Source organism: Lycium barbarum, chromosome 11 (genome assembly GCF_019175385.1).
Source record: "Lycium barbarum isolate Lr01 chromosome 11, ASM1917538v2, whole genome shotgun sequence".
NCBI lineage: Eukaryota > Viridiplantae > Streptophyta > Magnoliopsida > Solanales > Solanaceae > Lycium > Lycium barbarum.
The window spans coordinates 11530438-11550569 of NC_083347.1; the positions used below are offsets into that span (position 1 = coordinate 11530438).

The 20132-nt window shown below is 38.2% G+C and overlaps 1 protein-coding gene and 1 long non-coding RNA gene across 2 annotated transcripts; one reads left to right on the forward strand and one right to left on the reverse strand.

The window, feature by feature from the left end:
- Positions 1-1018: 1018 nt before the first annotated feature.
- Positions 1019-3829, reverse strand: LOC132620484 (uncharacterized). Its single transcript, XR_009574927.1, has 2 exons — positions 3411-3829; positions 1019-1386 (listed from the first exon to the last, which is right to left on the reverse strand). It is a non-coding gene; the product is annotated as an uncharacterized LOC132620484 (long non-coding RNA).
- Positions 3830-8007: 4178 nt separating this feature from the next.
- LOC132619424 (cytochrome P450 CYP72A219-like) lies at positions 8008-11469 on the forward strand. The gene is made up of 5 exons (XM_060334335.1): positions 8008-8306; positions 9536-9756; positions 10611-10855; positions 10957-11341; positions 11428-11469. The coding sequence occupies exons 1-5, from the start codon at positions 8033-8035 to the stop codon at positions 11467-11469; spliced, it is 1167 nt and encodes a 388-aa protein (XP_060190318.1). The 5' UTR covers positions 8008-8032.
- The last annotated feature ends 8663 nt before the right edge of the window (positions 11470-20132 follow it).

Genomic DNA, 20132 nt, shown 5'->3' on the forward strand with positions numbered 1-20132 from the left:
TTCGTATGATTATTTCTCTTACTGCCAATAATTGTTGGAAAATTTATCAAATGGATGTGAAATCTGCTTGTCACACCCCATTTTAACCCGGAAGTTAAATTAGAAGTATGACGTATTGGAGATTCCTGTTTTTGTTTATTTGTTTAAGGAGTCGCCACCTAATTATTTAGGGTGAATTAGGACACCTAAAGTTTATTAAAGTTATTTTTATAAAGTTAGCTCTGTTTAAGGTCTGCGAAACTTAAGATTCTGGATAAGGGTTCAATTAGTCTAAAGGGAAGGTATTAGGCACCCTTTAAGACCCATTAACAATGGTTAACCGACCGAACTTATGATTAGTTAGGCTAAGTATAAATAAAGTATTATAGGAAAAAGAAAGTAGCTTTGTAAGTATGACTAAAGTTATAAATAGACATATAAGAATGATATTTAAAATAGAATTTGTAAACAAATAATAATTCGTATAAAAGGGTACCTTTAATGCTATTTTTTGAAATATGACTTATAAATGTGGTTAAGGTTTTAAACGAAAATATAATAGTGTTGTTTAAAAATAATACTTGTAGAAAATGTAATAATTTGCTTAAAGAAGATTCTAAATGTCAAATGAGACTCAAAATATTTCTAAGGCCTTAAATGAAAAATATAGCAATGTTATTCGAAAAAATAAAATTTTATAGAAAATAGGGCAATTTGCTTATGAATAATAGCCTTTTAAAAGATGATTTGTCAAATATTATCTTTAGATAAAAATAATGTTATATGAATATGGTGGTATAGAAATGCTTAGACTTATGTTCTTAAATATGATGAAATGTCCATAAGTTTCTTTCTATTTTTTTACTCTTATTTAACCAATTTCGGCTAAAAATATATATAATTGGACAAATCTTGCAAGTGTTTATAAAATATGATTGATTTCCTATTTAACGATGTTTTGGAATTCATGAGATAGTAAGAATGAAAGATGATTCATTTAACTTGAAATATATAGTCATGTTATTTGAAAATCAGTTACTCAAATAAATGTTATAGATATTATAAATAGTTTTTTTAAAAAAAATAGAAGTGAATGTAATTTGTGAAATTAACTACCCATAACTAAACTAAGATCCTTAATGTTATTAAAGTTTATCTAAATTAGCAAACACAATGTTAATCATACAATACACGTTAAACGCACATAATAAAAAAAGATTAGAGGAATAGGAATGATGCAAATGGGCTCAGCCCATTAAAGAATGCTGTTGTCCGCTACTGTAGCTGTTCACACTAATTGGGCTTTGGCCCAAATTTTATTTCCTTGTTTGGTTGTAGGTTGGCTGACTTGAAGAGGAGAGTCATGTTGGGCTTTTAGCCCAACGCCAAGTGCGGAAGAAGACAAGTCTGAGGGACTCGTATGCGATAGTCATGCATAAAAATGAAAGAAGGGAATTAGCATAGGCCGAAATCTTATCCAAACGATCAAAAAGAAACAACAAAAAAAAAAAAACAGAGTAGTTTCCTGCTACTGGTTCTAAAAAAAAATCTGAATACATATTTTTTGCAGCATAGAGCAGGCAACACCAATCCATATGTACTCAGGTCAGAGGAATGCAATTGCACAGCCACGTTTTACTAGTCTAACATTTTGGACCTTCCAAAATTCAACCCATAACTTCATGGTACAATATAACAGTAACAGTGTACCAACGATAAACAACAATCTTTTCTTAAAATTGGCGTCAAAGCACACGGAATCAACTGAACAGAATTGAAACTAAAAAAAGAGCTGAGTTATAATAACAATGCAAAGTCCATGAGATAGAAAATAAAACAAGTATAAAATGAATGCTCATAATCAACAAGTATGTCTAGACTGAAATACAGCCCCATAGGATTCCAAAGAGGAAACCAACTGTGCGAAACTAACATGGATGGGTCTTAAGTACAGAATTTAGACAGTCAAACAACCCCTCCAGGTACTAGTTTAACACATAAATCTAAGTCCAATGTTGTTGTATACACGTGTGATCCCATATGAGTCGAATTGAGGGAGTAACAAAATCATGAGATACCATAAGAGAAATGTTTCAAGTGGACAGGATTGATGATGAGGTTAAGCAGTTCAGATAATAATACAATGAGCATGGGACATGATCTTGTTAACAGGAAACAGGAAGCTTAGTGAATGAAGACATGAGATATGGATAATGACATTAAAGGTGATACACATAGAATGTAAGTAGAGTAAGATGTTTTCTTTTTTAAAAAAAAAAACCTGTAAGAGTTGAGTCAGAATACATTATCAAGTATGCTGCCCAAGTATTCTCAACAGTCCTAACTAAACAGGATATCCAACCAGCACAATGTAATCAAACTAATCACTTACACAAGTAAATAGATTCCTAATGGACAGTACGCTGGTGCAGGAGTATAAATACATACCCTTCTATACTTTACATAAGCTCACATAAATCCAAACAGGTATAATCATGAGTTAAGCACATTGATGACCAGCTTACCCCTTTCGAACTCAACAGAAACAAATGTCATATAAAGTAATACCAGATAAAAACAAATCACATTATCAAAGGACTTGCATACAACACAAAAAGGTCAAAATGACATTTGTTTCAACCATAGAGGACTGATTCATCTTGCGAATTTAAACACAAAGATCAATTAGAGTGATACATGCAAACTGGACTGGACTAAGCAATACCCTCCACATTATTGAAGTTTAAACTAATCATGTTTTCATAATTACGAGTCAATATAGAATTATGATTCAACTAACATAACCAGCATAACATTTTCAAGCTGCTCCAATATCCAACAAGATCTATGGATTATATCAATAGCATGTTAAATCGTACTAATTTCATGTAAACAAGTTATAGGGGGTCTGAAACCAATTAAAACTGAGCATAGAATGTAAACTGGAGACCAAATCAAATCAACAAACAAACATCGACCAGGGGGCATAATCATTTCATCATATCCAATCCAAATAAGTTAATTACATAACAGAATACATCACTCAAGACAAATAGAGCAAAAGAGGGACCGTGCTGACCTGCTTTAATTATATACATGATATACCTAAGATATACACAACATAGTGTGTATATCAGACGTATAGCGAATGTATACCTTCGCCTTATCTTAATAGCTCATTGTATACCATATGTATATTTAGTTCTAAATGGGTTCTGAGTTTTGGGAAATCAGTCCAGACATCCAAATTACGGTATATATTTTTCAAATTCATTTCGGCTATTAGCGTTCTATCCTAACAGCACCTAAACATCACACAAATAACGCGACGACAAAGAAATCACATAATCGGCAAACTTATAGCGGTATACGCCGAAATCTTAGCCAAACAGAAATTAAAGAATAAGCATGACAAATTTATCGAGATTTACCTCGTTTTTGTGCAGTAAACTGAGGTCGTCGGGGTTCCGGATCTACTCGAGGACGACGAACCAACACTGCTTGCGATAAAAAAAAAGGAATTTTTTTTTATTATGTGAAAATATAATGATTTAGAGCGATGTCCGGCTAAAGTTCACCGGAAAGAATGAATTTTATCATTCCCAAAAATTTCCCTCCCCTAACAATCTGAAATCCCCCCCTTTTTATAGGATTGTGATTAGGGTTTTAGATGGAAGAAGAAGAGGAGCGGGGTGTAGTGAGTGGGGGACAGAGCGTGGTGTGGGGATGAGGAGGCGCGGAAGTGGGGTAGCGGCGGAAAGAGGAAAGAGGTAGGGTCGAGAGAGACGAGGGAGATGAGGAGGCGGAAAGAAGGAGAAAGGGGAAAGAGAGGCGGAAAAGAAGGAGAAAAGAGAGGCGGAAAAGAAGGGGAAAAGAAAGAGAGAGAATAGGTTTAGGGAAAAAGGAAAGAAAACGATGGGCCGGGTCGGATATTTTTTGTTTTGGGCTGGACCGGTCGGGTAGTTTTTTTTTAGGTAATGGACTGGGTTGAAAATTTAGGCAAATGGGCTGATTTGGGCTGGTCTGTTTAGAATTTTAGTTGGGTTTAAAATGTGGGTTGGGTTATTTAAATGTAGGTCATTTATTTGGGTAGGGAAATAATATTGTATCTGTATTTTGGGCCATTAATTTGGCTGAAAATTGTTGATCCTTCCTCCACTATTTAATTATTTTTGAGATTCTAATTTAATAACTGGTATAATATATATTATGTAAAGACAATAAATAATAATCATTTAGCATAGTGTTGTCCTGTAATTAATTTAACGAGCCCAAACCCGAAAAAATGAAATGATGACGAATCATCTAAAATTTGTAGTAAAGTGATACTTGTAATGTCAAAAATAAAAGTAATGATATTATTAGTAATGGAAATAAAATATTATAAAAAAAAATAAAGTATTTAGCTCGTCAGTAAATTTAGAAATCCGAGTAAGCTAAAATAAAAGAGGGACAAAATTGGGTGTCAACACTGCTTTCTTGAATGGTGTTCTTGAGGAAGAAGTGTATGTTGAGCAGCCTGCAGGGTATGTCAAAAAGGGTCAAGAAAATAAAGTTTACAAGTTGAAGAAGGCGTTATATGGGTTGAAACAAGCTCCTAGAGCCTGGTATACTCGTATTGATTCTTATTTTATTGGACATGGTTTTCATAGATGTCCCTATGAGCATACATTATACATCAAATTCAATTCTAGTTGCAGCTTGGTTAACATTATCAAAACTGTTGGCTGCTTAATGTTTTCACCTTTTCTTTAGTGGGTGTATGTAATGTATTTGTTTAGCTTTTTATAACGTTACATCCATCTAGTTGTGAAGTGTTTGTGATAATGATGCAAACTTAGTATTAATTAGTAGATGTTCAACGAGGAATATCCAGAAAAATAACTTTATTCATAGTATTCTCTGATGAACTTCATATAAAATAGCCGCTTGATGGAGAAAAGTATTCAACTTCTTAAAGTTTTGTACCATACTTTTATTGCACCTCTATGCTCTTGGTTTTTCCATAGGAATCAACCAAAACAACTACAGCAATGTTTCTTATGTGCTACTTCCTTGTTTTCTTTGGCCTGTATATGTTTCTCCTTAATAGGTTATTTTCCAATTCAAAAGAAAAATAGTTGAATGACTGGTTTAAAATTCCCCTAAACGTAACTATCACCGTTTCTCGAGTTTTCATAAATATATTATTAGGTGTTCACAGAACCCCCTTAAACTACCATGAACTCATATTAAAATATCCCCTGGAGGAATATGACATGCTACGTGAGCATCGCCCAAATGCTCCTCCAAATAGTTCCAAGTGACAACACATGTGAATTTATTTTTGAGTATGTATACAGTGAAAACCGAGGTAATTTGCATACGGTGAAGAAACGAAGTAAATGTCGTGGCTATCCAGTACGAGGTCGAAGTAGAACGAGATCATTAGCCTCGGGTAAGATCGAAGGGGTCGAGGGCCAATGAGTTGTGAGTTTTTCCGATTAAACGTCAGAACCGAGGGTACGTTAATAGGTATGGAGGCCCCCGAGCCCGAGGGGAAGACACTCAACATGGGTTAGGAGTATCCATTACGAGCTAGGTCACACGTCGCCAAACCGCTCCGTGATTTGCGCTGATATCCGTGCGGGGCACTGTTTTATGTATTTTAGGGCTTTCTTAAAAAGCCTTTTTAGGGTTGTACAAGGGCCCATATACTATTTGCTATAAATAGGGTTGAACCCCTTCATTTTAGGGCTAGTCTTTCACACATATTCACACTTGTAATCTGAAAATCATTATATATCCAAGTCTTTCTACTGGTTTGGGTCGGCACAAAGGCGTTTTCTTTCAAACCTAACCAAATCCACAGAGACGAATATCTCGTTTTCTTGAGCTACTTTCTTTCTTAATCACTAATCTATAGCTTTACTATTGCATGTTGTTTTCATAAATCATTAGTCCAACCACATATCCTATAAACCATGTATAAATGTAATTGTTACCATTTTAAGAGAAAACAGAGTAAATAGGTTAAAATCTCGCCTAAACAATCACCGTTTTGCGAGTTTCATACCTAGGTATTGGGTGTTCATGTTTCATACGTAATTTAATATTAAATTATTTCTATATATAGATAAGGGACATTCTTTTTAGGACTTACTAACAATAAAAATGTGTCACATAAATTGAGATAGTGAGAGTAAAACATTACTCCCTCCATTCCATAATGAGTGGCTTTTTAGGCATATGCACACCCCTTAAGAAAGTGCTCACTCCTAGAAAATTGGGAGTGTTTTTACTAACTTACTCCTAATTAAATGCCAAGAAAAAGAAAAGCTTAATGATACTTCATTATATAAATAAGAGTCATTTAGAAGAAGAAGATCAATTTCTTCTTGAAATCCTAAAGCTCAATTGGTGAGAGGCGAACACCCTTCGGGGCAGTTGTAAAGGAGTAGGCTATGGTCGCGGGTTCGATACTCTGCAGAGTGAAATCGAATTGGCTTGCACCCCTACATAGACAATACCTCAGTGTTACATGCAAGCATGGAGGGCAACCCGCAGTGGGCCAGGTCCTAAACACCCCTGTGGATCCTCAAACACAAGGCGCCTTTTTTTGCGAGGATCCGCCTGGATGACCCAGGACCGGGTTGCCCTCCATGACATGCATGCTTGGCATACTTGGACATTGTATGACTTGGATCAACAGCCAGTTCGCACAGGGACTTGCCGCCATTTAATCCCTCTTCACGCTGCAGCGCTACGGGAGTATCGAACCCGTGACCTCAAGCCCTTTGTCTTCCACAGAGGGAAGCGCCTCTTACCTCCAATGTCTTTGAAATCTCATTTAGAATCATTAAATATTACTTCTTACTCGTCAACATGTCGTATACGTCATACCCTTCGTGAGTCTATTCGTGGTACGCTAACGAGGAAATTTCCAAGGTGTAACACATTTACCCCAATATTAAGTGTTATGTGATCAAATCCAAATACATATTTAATTATGCGCAATTTAGTCAAATTACCTTATTTTTTATCTAGGAGTTAATATTTTCTTAAGCGATATGCAAATGGCTAAGTGGACACTCTTTTTTATCCGGAGGGAGTAATAAATAAAAGATAATATGTTAAATTAAGTTAGATATATATTAGTAATTAATTACACATCAGTAATAAAAAAATTATGTAAAATTAAAGGAATGATTGATAAGAAATGAACGTTGGCCTAACTCTACCCAAAAGCTAGTTTATGAGGGTGGATTGCGCAATACCATGTAATGATATACACCAAATATTCACATCTCACCCCATTTGGGAGAACTCAACACCCCTCGCATGCTCAGGCCTACCAGCTAGAGCATGAGCTGTTATGGGGGTCCAACATATGATAAATCAAGAATTTAGATAATATGGCTCTGATATCATGATAAGAAATGGATAATGAATCTAGCTTAATTCAAAAGTTAGCCTGTTTGGATGGGCTTATGCCTATAAGCTGCGAACAACTTATAAGCTAAAAAAAATAAGTTGGGGTAGTCTAACTTATTTTTTCTGGCTTATAAGCTGTTTTCAGCTTATAAGCTGCTTTAGATAAGCTAAGTCAAATGAGCCCAATTATTTTTTTGAGCTTATTTTAAGCACAAAATGACTTTAAGCTGGCCAACCAAACACTCAAAAAAAACTGAAAATAGCTTATAAGCAACTTATAAGCCAATCCAAACGGGCTCTTAGTTCATGAGATGTGTATTGCTCAATACCATATAAAGAAACCAAATATCCACATACCACTCAAAGTGTTGAACTCATTAAATTTAAATGTTCCAAAGTGTTGATGGCCGTACAATACACTACTTATTTAATTTGACTAGTAAAATTTTGCCACGTAATCTTTGATTCCATCACTCTTATGAAATCCATCAAATTTGAGTGGGCCCAGACAAACGACTTTATTTGTATTGGTCAACGAATTTTTGTCGTCGACATTACAGATAAATTAATATCGTCCCAAAGGGCAAGCAATGTTTTTATATGTAAGAGGAAGCAGCTCAGAGAAACCTTAATTAATTTCATGGAGATTTTGTACAACATAATAGCAGCAATTTGTGTTGCTATTTTGTTGGTAAATACATGGAGAGTATTGAATTGGGCATGGTTTAGACCAAAGAAACTGGAGAATTGCTTAAGGCAGAGGGGTCTCAAAGGAAATCCATACAAGTTACTATATGGAGATTTGAATGAGCTGACAAAAAGTTTAGTAGAAGCCAAGTCTAAGCCTATCAATTTCTCTGATGATATAGCTCAAAGGCTCGTTCCTTTTTTTCGTAACGCCATCAACAAAAATGGTATGTTTCTTTTAATTCTTTAAAAGGATAAATCTTTTAAGAATAAGCTAGTGTTGTTTTTAACTTCATTGTTCTTTTATGTAGAAGTCCCTGAGTTTTAAGAATAAGCTAGTTTTTTTTTCTTAACTTTAAACTTTGTTATTTTGGGTATAAGCCTCTGACTTTTGGTTGTGATCCTATTTGACTTTTTGTACAGAGTTTAAGAAGGAAATTAGAACTTTTTAATTAATCATTTTAAATATGGCATAATATTTATGTGACTATACAACTATCATTAAGGAAAATATTAGATGTTAGTTAAATACTTAAATTGTTTTCAAATTTATAAAGTGATCATTTTTTTATACGGGCTAAAAAGAATATAAGGTCATATAAACTGCAATGAATGAATACAAGATGTATAATATTCTATTTGGTTGTAGTAACCTGCGTTTCCATTGGCGAAAGCAAGAGAGTTATAAAAAGGGAGTGACTCATGTGGAAAAAGAAGAAACAGGTCATAGTAGAGTGATATTGGAGATTGTGGCCGAGTCAGAATTTTTGCTTAAGATGATTTAGAATATAAAAAAGTAAACATACTAAGAGAGTTCAACACTTAGTATGTACAATTAAAATAATTTTAATCTTATATATACAACGTAATTTTTAGACAAAAGGGTCCAAATGACCCCTCTTTCGGTATCTAGCTACGCCTATGAGCAGAGAGGGGAGCTCTCAAGTAGAGGTGGATTCAGGAAGTTTGTGAACTTTTACAGGGACCTCAAGTTAATAACAATAACAACTAAGTACGCAGCAAAATATTTATAAATATTTAGTGGATTTTTTTTATACATATACAAGATATGAGAAAAGGATATCGAGTTCACGTGAACTAGCATGTTACACGGTAGCTCCGCCCCTGCTCTCAAGACTATAGTTGACTGATGCAATTACCTAAGAAATTAGAGCCCTATGAACCCATAGTTAATGGCCGCTGCATATATTGAATAACTAAGGGGTGTGATTTTGATGAAACTTCTTTTTTGTGCCATAAATTCAGTAGTGGATTACTATGTCACTATCCAAATTAGTCTTCGCCCTATCAAAGTCTTCTTTGATTATCAACTATAATCAATCTTTTTGACTTTTCTTACTTGCCTTTGTTTTCTTGTACGATTACCAAATCAGGAACACTAAAAAGCCACCAGTTTTTTTTTTTGTTTTCCTAATCTAAAACTGATAACTGGCAGGTAAAGGTTCTTTTGCCTGGCTAGGCCCATATCCACTAGTGTTTATCACAGACCCTGAACATGTAAAGGAGATTTTGACAAAGACTTATGTGTATCAAAAGGCAACACATCCCAATCCACTTGCCAACTTATTAGCTCAAGGTCTTGTAAGACTTGAGGAAGACAAATGGGCCAAACATAGAAAAATCATCAATCCTGCCTTCCATGTCGAGAAGTTAAAGGTAAATTATCATCATTTTTTTGCGCGGATTGCCCTTCCTTTGGGTGGTCTTTAATTTTTGTCCCTCAAATTGTTGGTCTTTAATATTTGCCCTTCGCTTAACACTCAGAGGCCCTAGGTTAGAATCTAGGCTCAGTAAAAAAAAAATCGCAGGGCAGAAGTTGGATTCGCAAGGCATAAGTTGGAAGGCAGAAGTTTGTCTTACCCAAAATTAGGCCTTAAGGCAAACCTCTGCTGTAAAGCCTAACTTTTGTCCAAAGTTAGGCCTTAAGGCAACGGTTTGCAAAATATCAACAATTGTTTTTTGTCTTAAGACAGAGTTTGAAACTCAACTAGGCATAAGTTGGGGTTTAACTTATGCCCTGCGAATCCCAACTTATGTCTTGCGATTTTTTTAAAAAATTTTGACTGAGCGGGGGTACGAACCCGAAATCAAGAGACATTTACCGAAGGACAAAAATTAAAGACCACTAATTTGAGAGATAAAAATTAAAGACCAGCCCAGCGAAGGGAAATCCTGCAAATTGCCCAATTACATGCCTTTGACTTAAGATTTCATATTGAAATGTCTTAACATTAAGAAGTTGTGAATTTATATACATACTCGCAATAACAAACAATGGTGGCTCAGGAATTCTAACAAAGGGATTCGAAAAATTACAAGAATGACACACTTGGAATTTGAACCTGCAACCTAAAATAATTTTTGAACCATCTTTGTCACGACATTAAAATTTACCTTATGTCAAAAAGATTCAAAAGTTCATATGTGCAAAAAAATTGTTTTTTCCCTATTTGCGCAATATAATTTTCTGATTGGATCAATTTTCTGGTATTTCGACTTGTTCTGTACAGCATATGCTGCCAGCATTTTATCTGAGTTGTAGCGAAATGCTAAGAAAATGGGAGGAGATTGTTCCAAATGAAACATCATTCGAGCTCGATGTATGGCCTGACCTTCAAATAATGACCAGTGAAGTCATTTCTCGCACTGCATTTGGGAGTAGCTATGAAGAAGGAAGAATAGTATTTGAACTTCAAAAAGAACAAGCTGAGTATGTAACGGACATAGGACGTTCAATTTATATACCAGGATCAAGGTACAACAATATATTTGTGAATTTTCTACATAATATGGAATATCACATGTTCATTAACTTTGTTTGGCTTTTCTTGTTTTCTTTTAAATTTGTTTTGTTAGGTTATTGCCTACAACAAGGAACAAAAGAATGCTGGAAATCGAAAAGCAGGTCCAAACAACGATTAGGCATATCATCGACAAAAGATTGAGGGCAATGGAAGAAGGGGAGACTAGTAAAGATGACTTATTAGGCATATTACTTGAATCCAATATGAAAGAAATTGAAAAACACGGACACAAAGATTTCGGAATGACAACAATAGAAGTGATTGAAGAGTGCAAGTTATTCTATTTTGCTGGACAAGAGACCACTTCAGTGTTGCTTGTTTGGACAATGATTTTGCTATGCCTCCATCCCGAGTGGCAAGTTCGAGCCAGAGAGGAGGTGTTGCAGGTCTTCGGAAATGATAAACCAGATTTAGAAGGGCTTAGTCGCCTCAAAATTGTAAGTACTTCTCTCAACATCTTTGATAAGTGTGACTAAATACTAATTATTCTACTGCCAATTTATGCAATACTCTTTTTCCATAGGTAACAATGATCTTGTACGAGACGTTAAGGCTATTCCTGTAAGGACCCCACCGCCTGGGTCGCCCAGGACCAGTGAGTAGACCCCTTGCGGGCCCCCTCCATGACATGCATGCTTGACATACTCAGGTATTGTAGCAAGGATACACGTGTCCGCACGATAAACCATCTTCACGCTGCAGCGCTACGGGTATCGAACACGCGACCTCCATGCCCTTTACATTCCCCGGAGGGAATCGACTCTTACCAATTAATGGTGATTTCTTCACCCAATTCCCATTCTATTACTCCTAGGTGATTCTACAATCTTAATTAGATGTAATTAACATCATTCTTCATCACCCATATGAATACAACAATCCCAAGTCAACAATCCAAAAGCCCTAGCATAGTTCATATAATTCTCTTTATCAAACCCATTTACTATTCTCCCAAGAACTTATCAACACTTAAATCGTCATGAAACATCATAAAACTTACCTTAGTTATTGTAGGAATAAGCCTTGAGTTGAAATGCTTCACTTGAACAAAACCCTAGTTCCACCTTCCATGGAATTTCTTGACTTGAATGGATTTGATGTGTTTCTCACACTTAGTTTTGTGGATTGATGAAGTGGATCTTTAGTTTCACTTGGATTCTTGCATATGAAGTGTTTGGATGGCTCTAGAGAACCCTTGAGTCGTGGAGGAGAAATGGGAATGAAAAAAAATGAGTTTGGGTCTCTTATTAACATCTTAAAATCTGACCCATCGAGCAATTCTACGCCCATTTTTATGGACCGTCAAAATGGTCCGTAAAACTACCCAGCAAAATATGGGTTTCTGTGACCATTTTACGCTGGCCTGAGTCAATTTGACGGACCGTCAAATCGTTTGACGGACCGTCAAAATGGTCCGTAAAAATGCTCAGCAAAATTTAGTTTCTGTGACATTTTGACGGACCGTCAAAATGTTTTACGGCCGTCAAACTGTTCTACGGACCGTCAAATGGTCCGTCAAAATTTTTTGCTCGGACAGTCTGTCGTATAATGGGCATAACGTTTTGCACAGATGTCCGTTTGAGGCCCATAATATACCGTTGGATAGCTATTTCAAGGGGCTACAACTTTCATCAAGGAAGTTTTCCAAAATTCCAAATTAATAGAGGGGTTATGGTCGTTTGAAGTAAGACCTTCCATAAACTCACTTGCAAACATGCCCCGTAGAGTGGCTTCCAACTTTTCTTTGCCCAAAGACATTTCTTATGACTTTATGGTTTTCAAAACACATTCTATAACCCTCATATTGGTTCCATTATATTATCATCTTATGAGTCAAACTTTCGTCCGAAGTTACGAGGTGTTACAATATCTCCCCCTTGGGATCATTCGTCCTCGAATGATAACCATTCGGGATTCTACAAAATTTTCGCCAGAGTTTTTTCCCCTGTAATAAGGCACTACCAACCTGTCACAACAACCCATAGTATCATTGCCTCACAGGGTTACATCACAATAGCATTATACATTGGCCACACACGACCAAAAGCATGAAAAGAAAGCTTACATACCTCAAAATCTTGGTTCTTCATCATAAATCTCTTCTGCGGGCTGAAACAAGTGCGGGCACCTGGATTTCATATCCTCCTCGGCTTCCCATGTAGCTTCCTCAACTTTTTGACTCCTCCACAGGACTTTCACTGAGGCTACTTCCTTAGTTCTCAACTTGCGAACTTGACGATCAAGAATGGCTACGGGGATCTCCTCATAGGTGAGGCCATCCTTAACTGTTATAGTATTAGCAGGAACAACCAACGATGGGTCTCCTACACACTTCCTCAACATGGATACATAAAACACTGGGTGAACAGCAGCCAAATCTTGTGGCAACTCAAGTTCATAAGCTACTAGACCGACCTTTCGTAAAATTCTGTAAGGTCCAATATATCTGGGACTGAGCTTCCCTTTCTTGCCAAATCGCATAACACCCTTCATAGGTGAGACTTTAAGGAACACCCAATCATCGACTGAAATTTCTAAGTCCCTTCGCCTCACATCTGTGTAAGACTTCTGGCGACTCTGAGCAGTTTTCAAACGCTCATGTATTAACTTGACTTTCTCCATAGCTTGATAAACCAAGTATGGTCCTAACAACTCTGCTTCACCTACTTCGAACCAACCAATTGGTGATCTGCACCTTCGCCCATACAGAGCTTCAAACGGTGCCATTCCAATGCTAGCATGATAACTGTTATTATAGGAAAACTCGATGAGAGGTAAATGGTCATCCCAATTACCCTTGAAATCTAGGACACATGCTCTCAACATGTCCTCAAGGGTCTAAATAATGCGCTCTGCCTGGCCATCTGTTTGTGGGTGGAAAGCTGTGCTGAGGTTCACCTTGGTACCCAATCCTTTCTGAAAGGATTTTCAGAAGTTCGCTGTGAACTGAGCACCACGATCTGAAATAATGGACACAGGTGTCCCATGCAATCTGACAATCTCATTAACATACATCTTGGCATAATCTTCTGCTGAATCTGTGGTCTTGACTGGCAAAAAGTGCCCTGACTTAGTAAGTCGGTCGACGATCACCCAAATAGAGTCATGTCTCCTAGCTGAACGAGGTAAACCTGATACAAAATCCATATTGATCATTTCCCATTTCCAGACAGGAATATCAATATTCTGAGCCAAGCCACCAGGCCTCTGGTGTTCAGCTTTCACTTGCTGACAATTCGGGCACTTAGCTACAAAATCTGCTACATTCTTCTTCATATCATTCCACTAATAAATCTCTTTAAGATCATGGTACATCTTAGTGGAACCTGGGTGAATGGAATACTTGGAATTGTGAGCTTCTGACATGATCCGCTCTCTGAGCCCATCTATATCTCGAACACACAATCTACCTTGGTACCTCAAGGTACCATCATCTCCCCCCTGTTCGAAAGCCGTTGTCTTATGCTTGTGAATTCCCTCTTTTAGGTGCAACAAGTAGGGATCATTAAACTGTTTCTCCTTGACTTCCACAACTAAAGAGGAAAGAGCCCTGTTCTGAACAACCACACCACCATTCTCGGAGTCCAAAAGTCGAACTCCAAGATTGGCCAAACGGTGAACTTCCTTTGTCATAACTCTCTTATCCACGTCCACGTGGGCTAAACTTCCCATGGAATGCCGACTAAGAGCATCAGCTACAACATTCGCTTTCCCCGGATGATAAAGAATGTCCACATCATAATCTTTAAGCAATTCGAGCCATCTTCTCTGCCTAAGATTCAACTCCCTTTGCTTGAAGATATACTTCAGGCTTTTATGATCTGTGAAAATATCAACATGCACTCCATACAAATAATGACGCCATATCTTAAGTGCAAAAATTACAACTGCTAACTCTAAGTCATGAGTCGGATAATTCTTTTCGTGAACCTTGAGCTGACGAGATGCATAAGCTATAACCTTACCATGCTGCATTAAGACACATCCGAGACCAACTCCCGAAGCGTCACAATAAACCACGAACCTTTCGGTTCCCTCTGGCAGCGTCAAAACTGGAGCAGAAGTCAATTTCTTCTTCAACTCTTCAAAGCTTCGCTCGCAAGCATCTGACCATTGGAATTTGACTTTCTTCTGAGTCAGCTTAGTCAGCGGAGCTGAGATAGAGGAAAATCCCTCAACAAAACGCCTATAATAACCTGCCAGGCCCAAGAAACTTCTAATGTCTGATGCTGAGGTGGGTCTGGGCCAGTTCTTGACAACATCAATTTTCTGAAGGTCTACCTTAACACCTTCACCTGAAATTACATGGCCTAGGAAGGTCACTAATTTGAGCCAAAACTCGCACTTTGAGAATTTTGCATAAAGCTCACGATCCTTGAGAGTCTGCAACACTATTCTGAGATGCTCTGCATAATCTGTCTCACTACGGGAATACACCAATATGTCATCAATAAACACAATGACGAATAAATCAAGATAAGGCTTGAATACTCTGTTCATAAGATCCATGAAAGTTGTTGGTGCATTCGTCAACCCAAACGACATGACAAGAAATTCAAAATGCCCATAACGGGTTCGGAAAGCGGTCTTCGGAATGTCAACTTCCTTAACCTTTAACTGATGGTAGCCTGATCTGAGGTCAATCTTGGAATAACACTGAGCACCCTGAAGTTGATCAAATAGGTCGTCTATTCTGGGAAGAGGATACTTATTTTTAATGGTGACCTTGTTCAACTGGCGGTAGTCTATACACATACGCAAGGATCCATCCTTCTTTCGGACAAACAAGACCGGTGCGCCCCAAGGTGAGACACTTGGCCTTATAAATCCCTTATCAAGAAGATCCTTCAACTGAACTTTTAACTCCTTTAACTCTGATGGGGCCATCCTATACGGTGGAATAGATAGCGGCTTAGTGCCAGGAAGTAGGTCAATTCAAAAATCAATTTCCCTATCGGGGGTGACTCCGGGTAGGTCATCTGGAAAGACTTCTGGAAATTCACTGACAACTGGTACTGACTGAAGAGTTGGAGTCTGGGCATCTGCATCCCTGACTCGAACTAAGTGATAAATATACCCCTTAGAGATCATCTTTCTGGCTCTAAGGTAGGAAATAAATCTACCCCTAGGTGCTACTGAATTACCTTTCCATTCTATAAGTTCATCGGAAAAATCAAATGTCACAGTTTTGGTTCTACAACCCACAGAGGCATAACAGGACTCTAACCAATCCATACCCATAATTACGTCAAAATCTACCATCTCCAATTCTATTAAGTCTGCTATGGTGCTGCGATGATAGATTAACACTGGACAACCTCTATAGATACGCCTAGCTATAACTGATTCCCCAACCGGTGTGGATACTTTGAAAGGTTCTTGCATCTTTTCGGGTTCTATCCCAAATTTCTTAGCAATATACGGGGTTACATAAGATAGAGTGGATCCTGGGTCCATAAGAGCGAATACATCGAAGGTGAAGACTGTTAGCATACCTGAGACAACATCTCCACGAGCCTCTGTATCCTGGCGACCTGACAGTGCATACAGACGATTCTGACCACCGCCCGTATTACCGGGCTTTGCTGCTCCACGCCCCTGCTGGGCTTGGAAATTTCGGGGAGTTGCTAAATTTGTGGACTGAGCTACATTATTGTTACCTCCGGTATTCCGTCTTGCGGACGGACAATCCCGCAGAAAATGACCTGGCTGACCACACCCAAAACAACCATCCATGCCTAAACGGCATACTCCTGAATGTTTCTTACCACAAGTGTTGCAAGTAGGGTGTTGAAAACCACGGTTGGTCACGCTGGCCTGTGAATGTGAGCCTGCTGTTCCGAAGTTCCGGTCTTTCTGGTTAAACTTGGACCTTTGAAATGGAGCACTAGCTGTTGAGGGAGTAGGTCTTGATGACCTATTCTTAAAAAAACTGACGGTTGCCATTACCTTGAGATCCCCCATGACTGAAATTACCAGCAAACTTAGCCCTCTTACTAAACTCTGTATCTTTTTGCTTCTGTAGGGCTTCTTCTTCCTTCATTCTTGTCTCGTTACCTTGCACGAATGCCAGTATCTTAGAAATAGTCATCTTGTCATTCTGAGCAGCTGTGTTGGCATCCCTGTGCAACTCGGGTTTAAGCCCAAGTACAAATCTCCTAATCACGGCTCTCATATCAAGAACCATGTGAGGAGCGTGTCTGGACAATGACACGAACTTGAGGTAATAGTCCTGAACAGTCATGTCCTTTTGCCTTAGATTCTCAAACTCTATAGCCTTGGCTTCTCTAACCTCAATTGGCATGAAGTGTTCAATAAAAGCGTCTGCAAATTCGTCCCAAGTAGCAGAAGGTGCATCCTCCCCTCAGGACTGTTCCCATGTCTCATACCAAATATGGGCCACATCTTGCAGCTGGAAAGCCCCGAATTCTGCTGCCTCTGTATCAGTAGCATGCATCACACGAAATATTTTCTGGAGTCCATCAATGAAATTCTGGGGGTCTTCCTCCTTCTTTAACCCTGTGAACACTGGCGGCTTCATCCGCATAAACTCCTGAGTCCTAGAACTGTTTGACCCACTACTAGCGTCTGAGCTAGGGGCCGTTTCCTGTCGCTGGGCCTGATTTGCCAAAATTTGAGTGAGCAGCTGAATAGCTCCTCTAACGTCTGCATCAGAAGTATTGGAAGGCGTAGCAGCGACATTAGCTGTGGCGTCTGCCTGGGCCTGAGTGCCCCCTTCTGTTGCTGTGTCAACGGTAGCCCTCTGGCTAGTAGTCGTATTTTTCTTGTTGTACTTCCTTTTTGGAGCCATTTCTGAAATACGTAATTCACACGAGTTAGAAGAATTCCTAAAAGCATTACTTTATCTTGCACGATCTAGAGTATGGAAGAAGTGAAACAAATCCTGAATGTCTTGGTGGTCAACTGTTTATATGTGTGGGGCCCTCACACATATAAAAGAGACCCCACTGGACACGGCTTCATAGACTCCCTAAGACACTTGAACCTAGGCTCTGATACCAAGCTTTGTCAGGCCCCGAACCTGGGCCTGGGCGTAACATGGCACCCGGTGCCTGACTGCATGTGACCGAGCGAACCAACTGGCTGAGTGAATCAACATGTGACACCAAAACATAACTAATGTATAAAATAAAACTAACACATGCTGATTAACTAAACGTCCGACTAAAATATCATAATGCGGAAATACTTAGACAATCTGAACATATCTGAACGTAGCCAACATGGCTTAAAGCAAAACAACTGAACAACTGCCAACAAGGCTAACATAATAAATATCTGACTGTCTGAACTGTGTCTATGAAGCCTCTAAGAGCACTGAATAATAAAGCTGTCTATAAATTGAAATGACTGGATAACTGACAACACCCCGAAGGAAACTGGGGCTCACCACAATAGCTGATACGAACACTCCTAAGTAGCTGGATCGTCAACCTGTATGTCGTTACCTGCATCGCGAGACGCAGGCCCCCAAGCAATAAAAAGGGACATCAGTACATTTGAATTGTACTGGTATGTAAAGCAACTGAAGCAATAAAATACTGGAACTGAAACTGAACTAAATAGGAAAGCAAGAAGCTGAAGTACTCCCTATTCTGGATAAAGAATCACCTGTAAAACTGTGAATATAACTGTGGCCTAGGGCCCAAATAATGTGCACAAAAACTGTGGCCTCAGGCCCAAGCAATACGTATGCATAAACTGTGGCCTAGGGCCCAAAAATACAGATACAGGTGTTCAACATTAACAATTTACAAGACTGAGACTGGCTATAGCTGATAGCATGATAACTGTTTCTGATTATGGGACTCATGCAATTAACGGGTTATACACTGACTGAGACTCATGTGATAACAATGCATAAGTCTATAAAGATTACGTGCTGAGTTCATGATGTTCAAAGTGACAACCATGAACGAATTCTGTAACTGCAACCCTAGAAGATAACAGTTCTATATCATATCATGAAACTAGGGCTAAACTATATTCTGAGTCAAATTGCTGACAAGTATGAAGAATGAGGCGTAGGGAGAATCATGAATATTCCCTAACGTAGATAGTTAGCCTCACATACCTTAATTCCAGCCTTTGAGCGTAATACAATGTTCGTCAACCCTTTCAACTTTGATCTATATCAATACAAGTCAAAGGGATTCTATATTAGCAATAATATTCATGCTTTGGTCATCTAAGCATTTTATCAAACACTTAGTGGGCATGAAGCTCCACAGTCTCCATTAATGGTGATTTCTTCACCCAATTCCCATTCTATTACTCCTAGGTGATTCTACAATCTTAATTAGATGTAATTAACATCATTCTTCATCACCCATATGAATACAACAATCCCAAGTCAACAATCCAAAAGCCCTAGCATAGTTCATATAATTCTCTTTATCAAACCCATTTACTATTCTCCCAAGAACTTATCAACACTTTAATCGTCATGAAACATCATAAAACTTACCTTAGTTATTGTAGGAATAAGCCTTGAGTTGAAATGCTTCACTTGAACAAAACCCTAGTTCCACCTTCCATGAAATTTCTTGACTTGAATGGATTTGATGTGTTTCTCACACTTAGTTTTGTGGATTGATGAAGTGGGTCTTTAGTTTCACTTGGATTCTTGTATATGAAGTGTTTGGATGGCTCTAGAGAACCCTTGAGTCGTGGAGGAGAAATGGGAATGAAAAAAAATGAGTTTGGGTCTCTTATTAACATCTTAAAATCTGACCCATCGGGCAATTCTACGCCCATTTTTACGGACCGTCAAACTGTTTGACGGACCGTCAAAATGGTCCGTAAAACTACCCAGCAAAATATGGGTTTCTGTGACCATTTTACGCTGGCTTGAGTCAATTTGACGGATCGTCAAATCGTTTGATGGACCGTCAAAATGGTCTGTAAAACTGCTCAGCAAAATTGAGTTTCTGTGACATTTTGACGGACCGTCAAACTGTTCTACGGACCGTCAAATGGTCCATCAAAATTTTTGCTCGGACAGTCTGTCGTATAATGGGCATAACGTTTTGCAAAGATGTCCGTTTGAGGCCCATCATATACCGTTGGAAATATATTTCAAGGGGCTACAACTTGCATCAAGGAAGTTTTCCCAAATACCAAATTAATAGAGGGGTTATGGTCGTTGGAAGTAAGACCTTCCATAAACTCACTTGCAAACATGCCCCGTAGAGTGACTTCCAACTT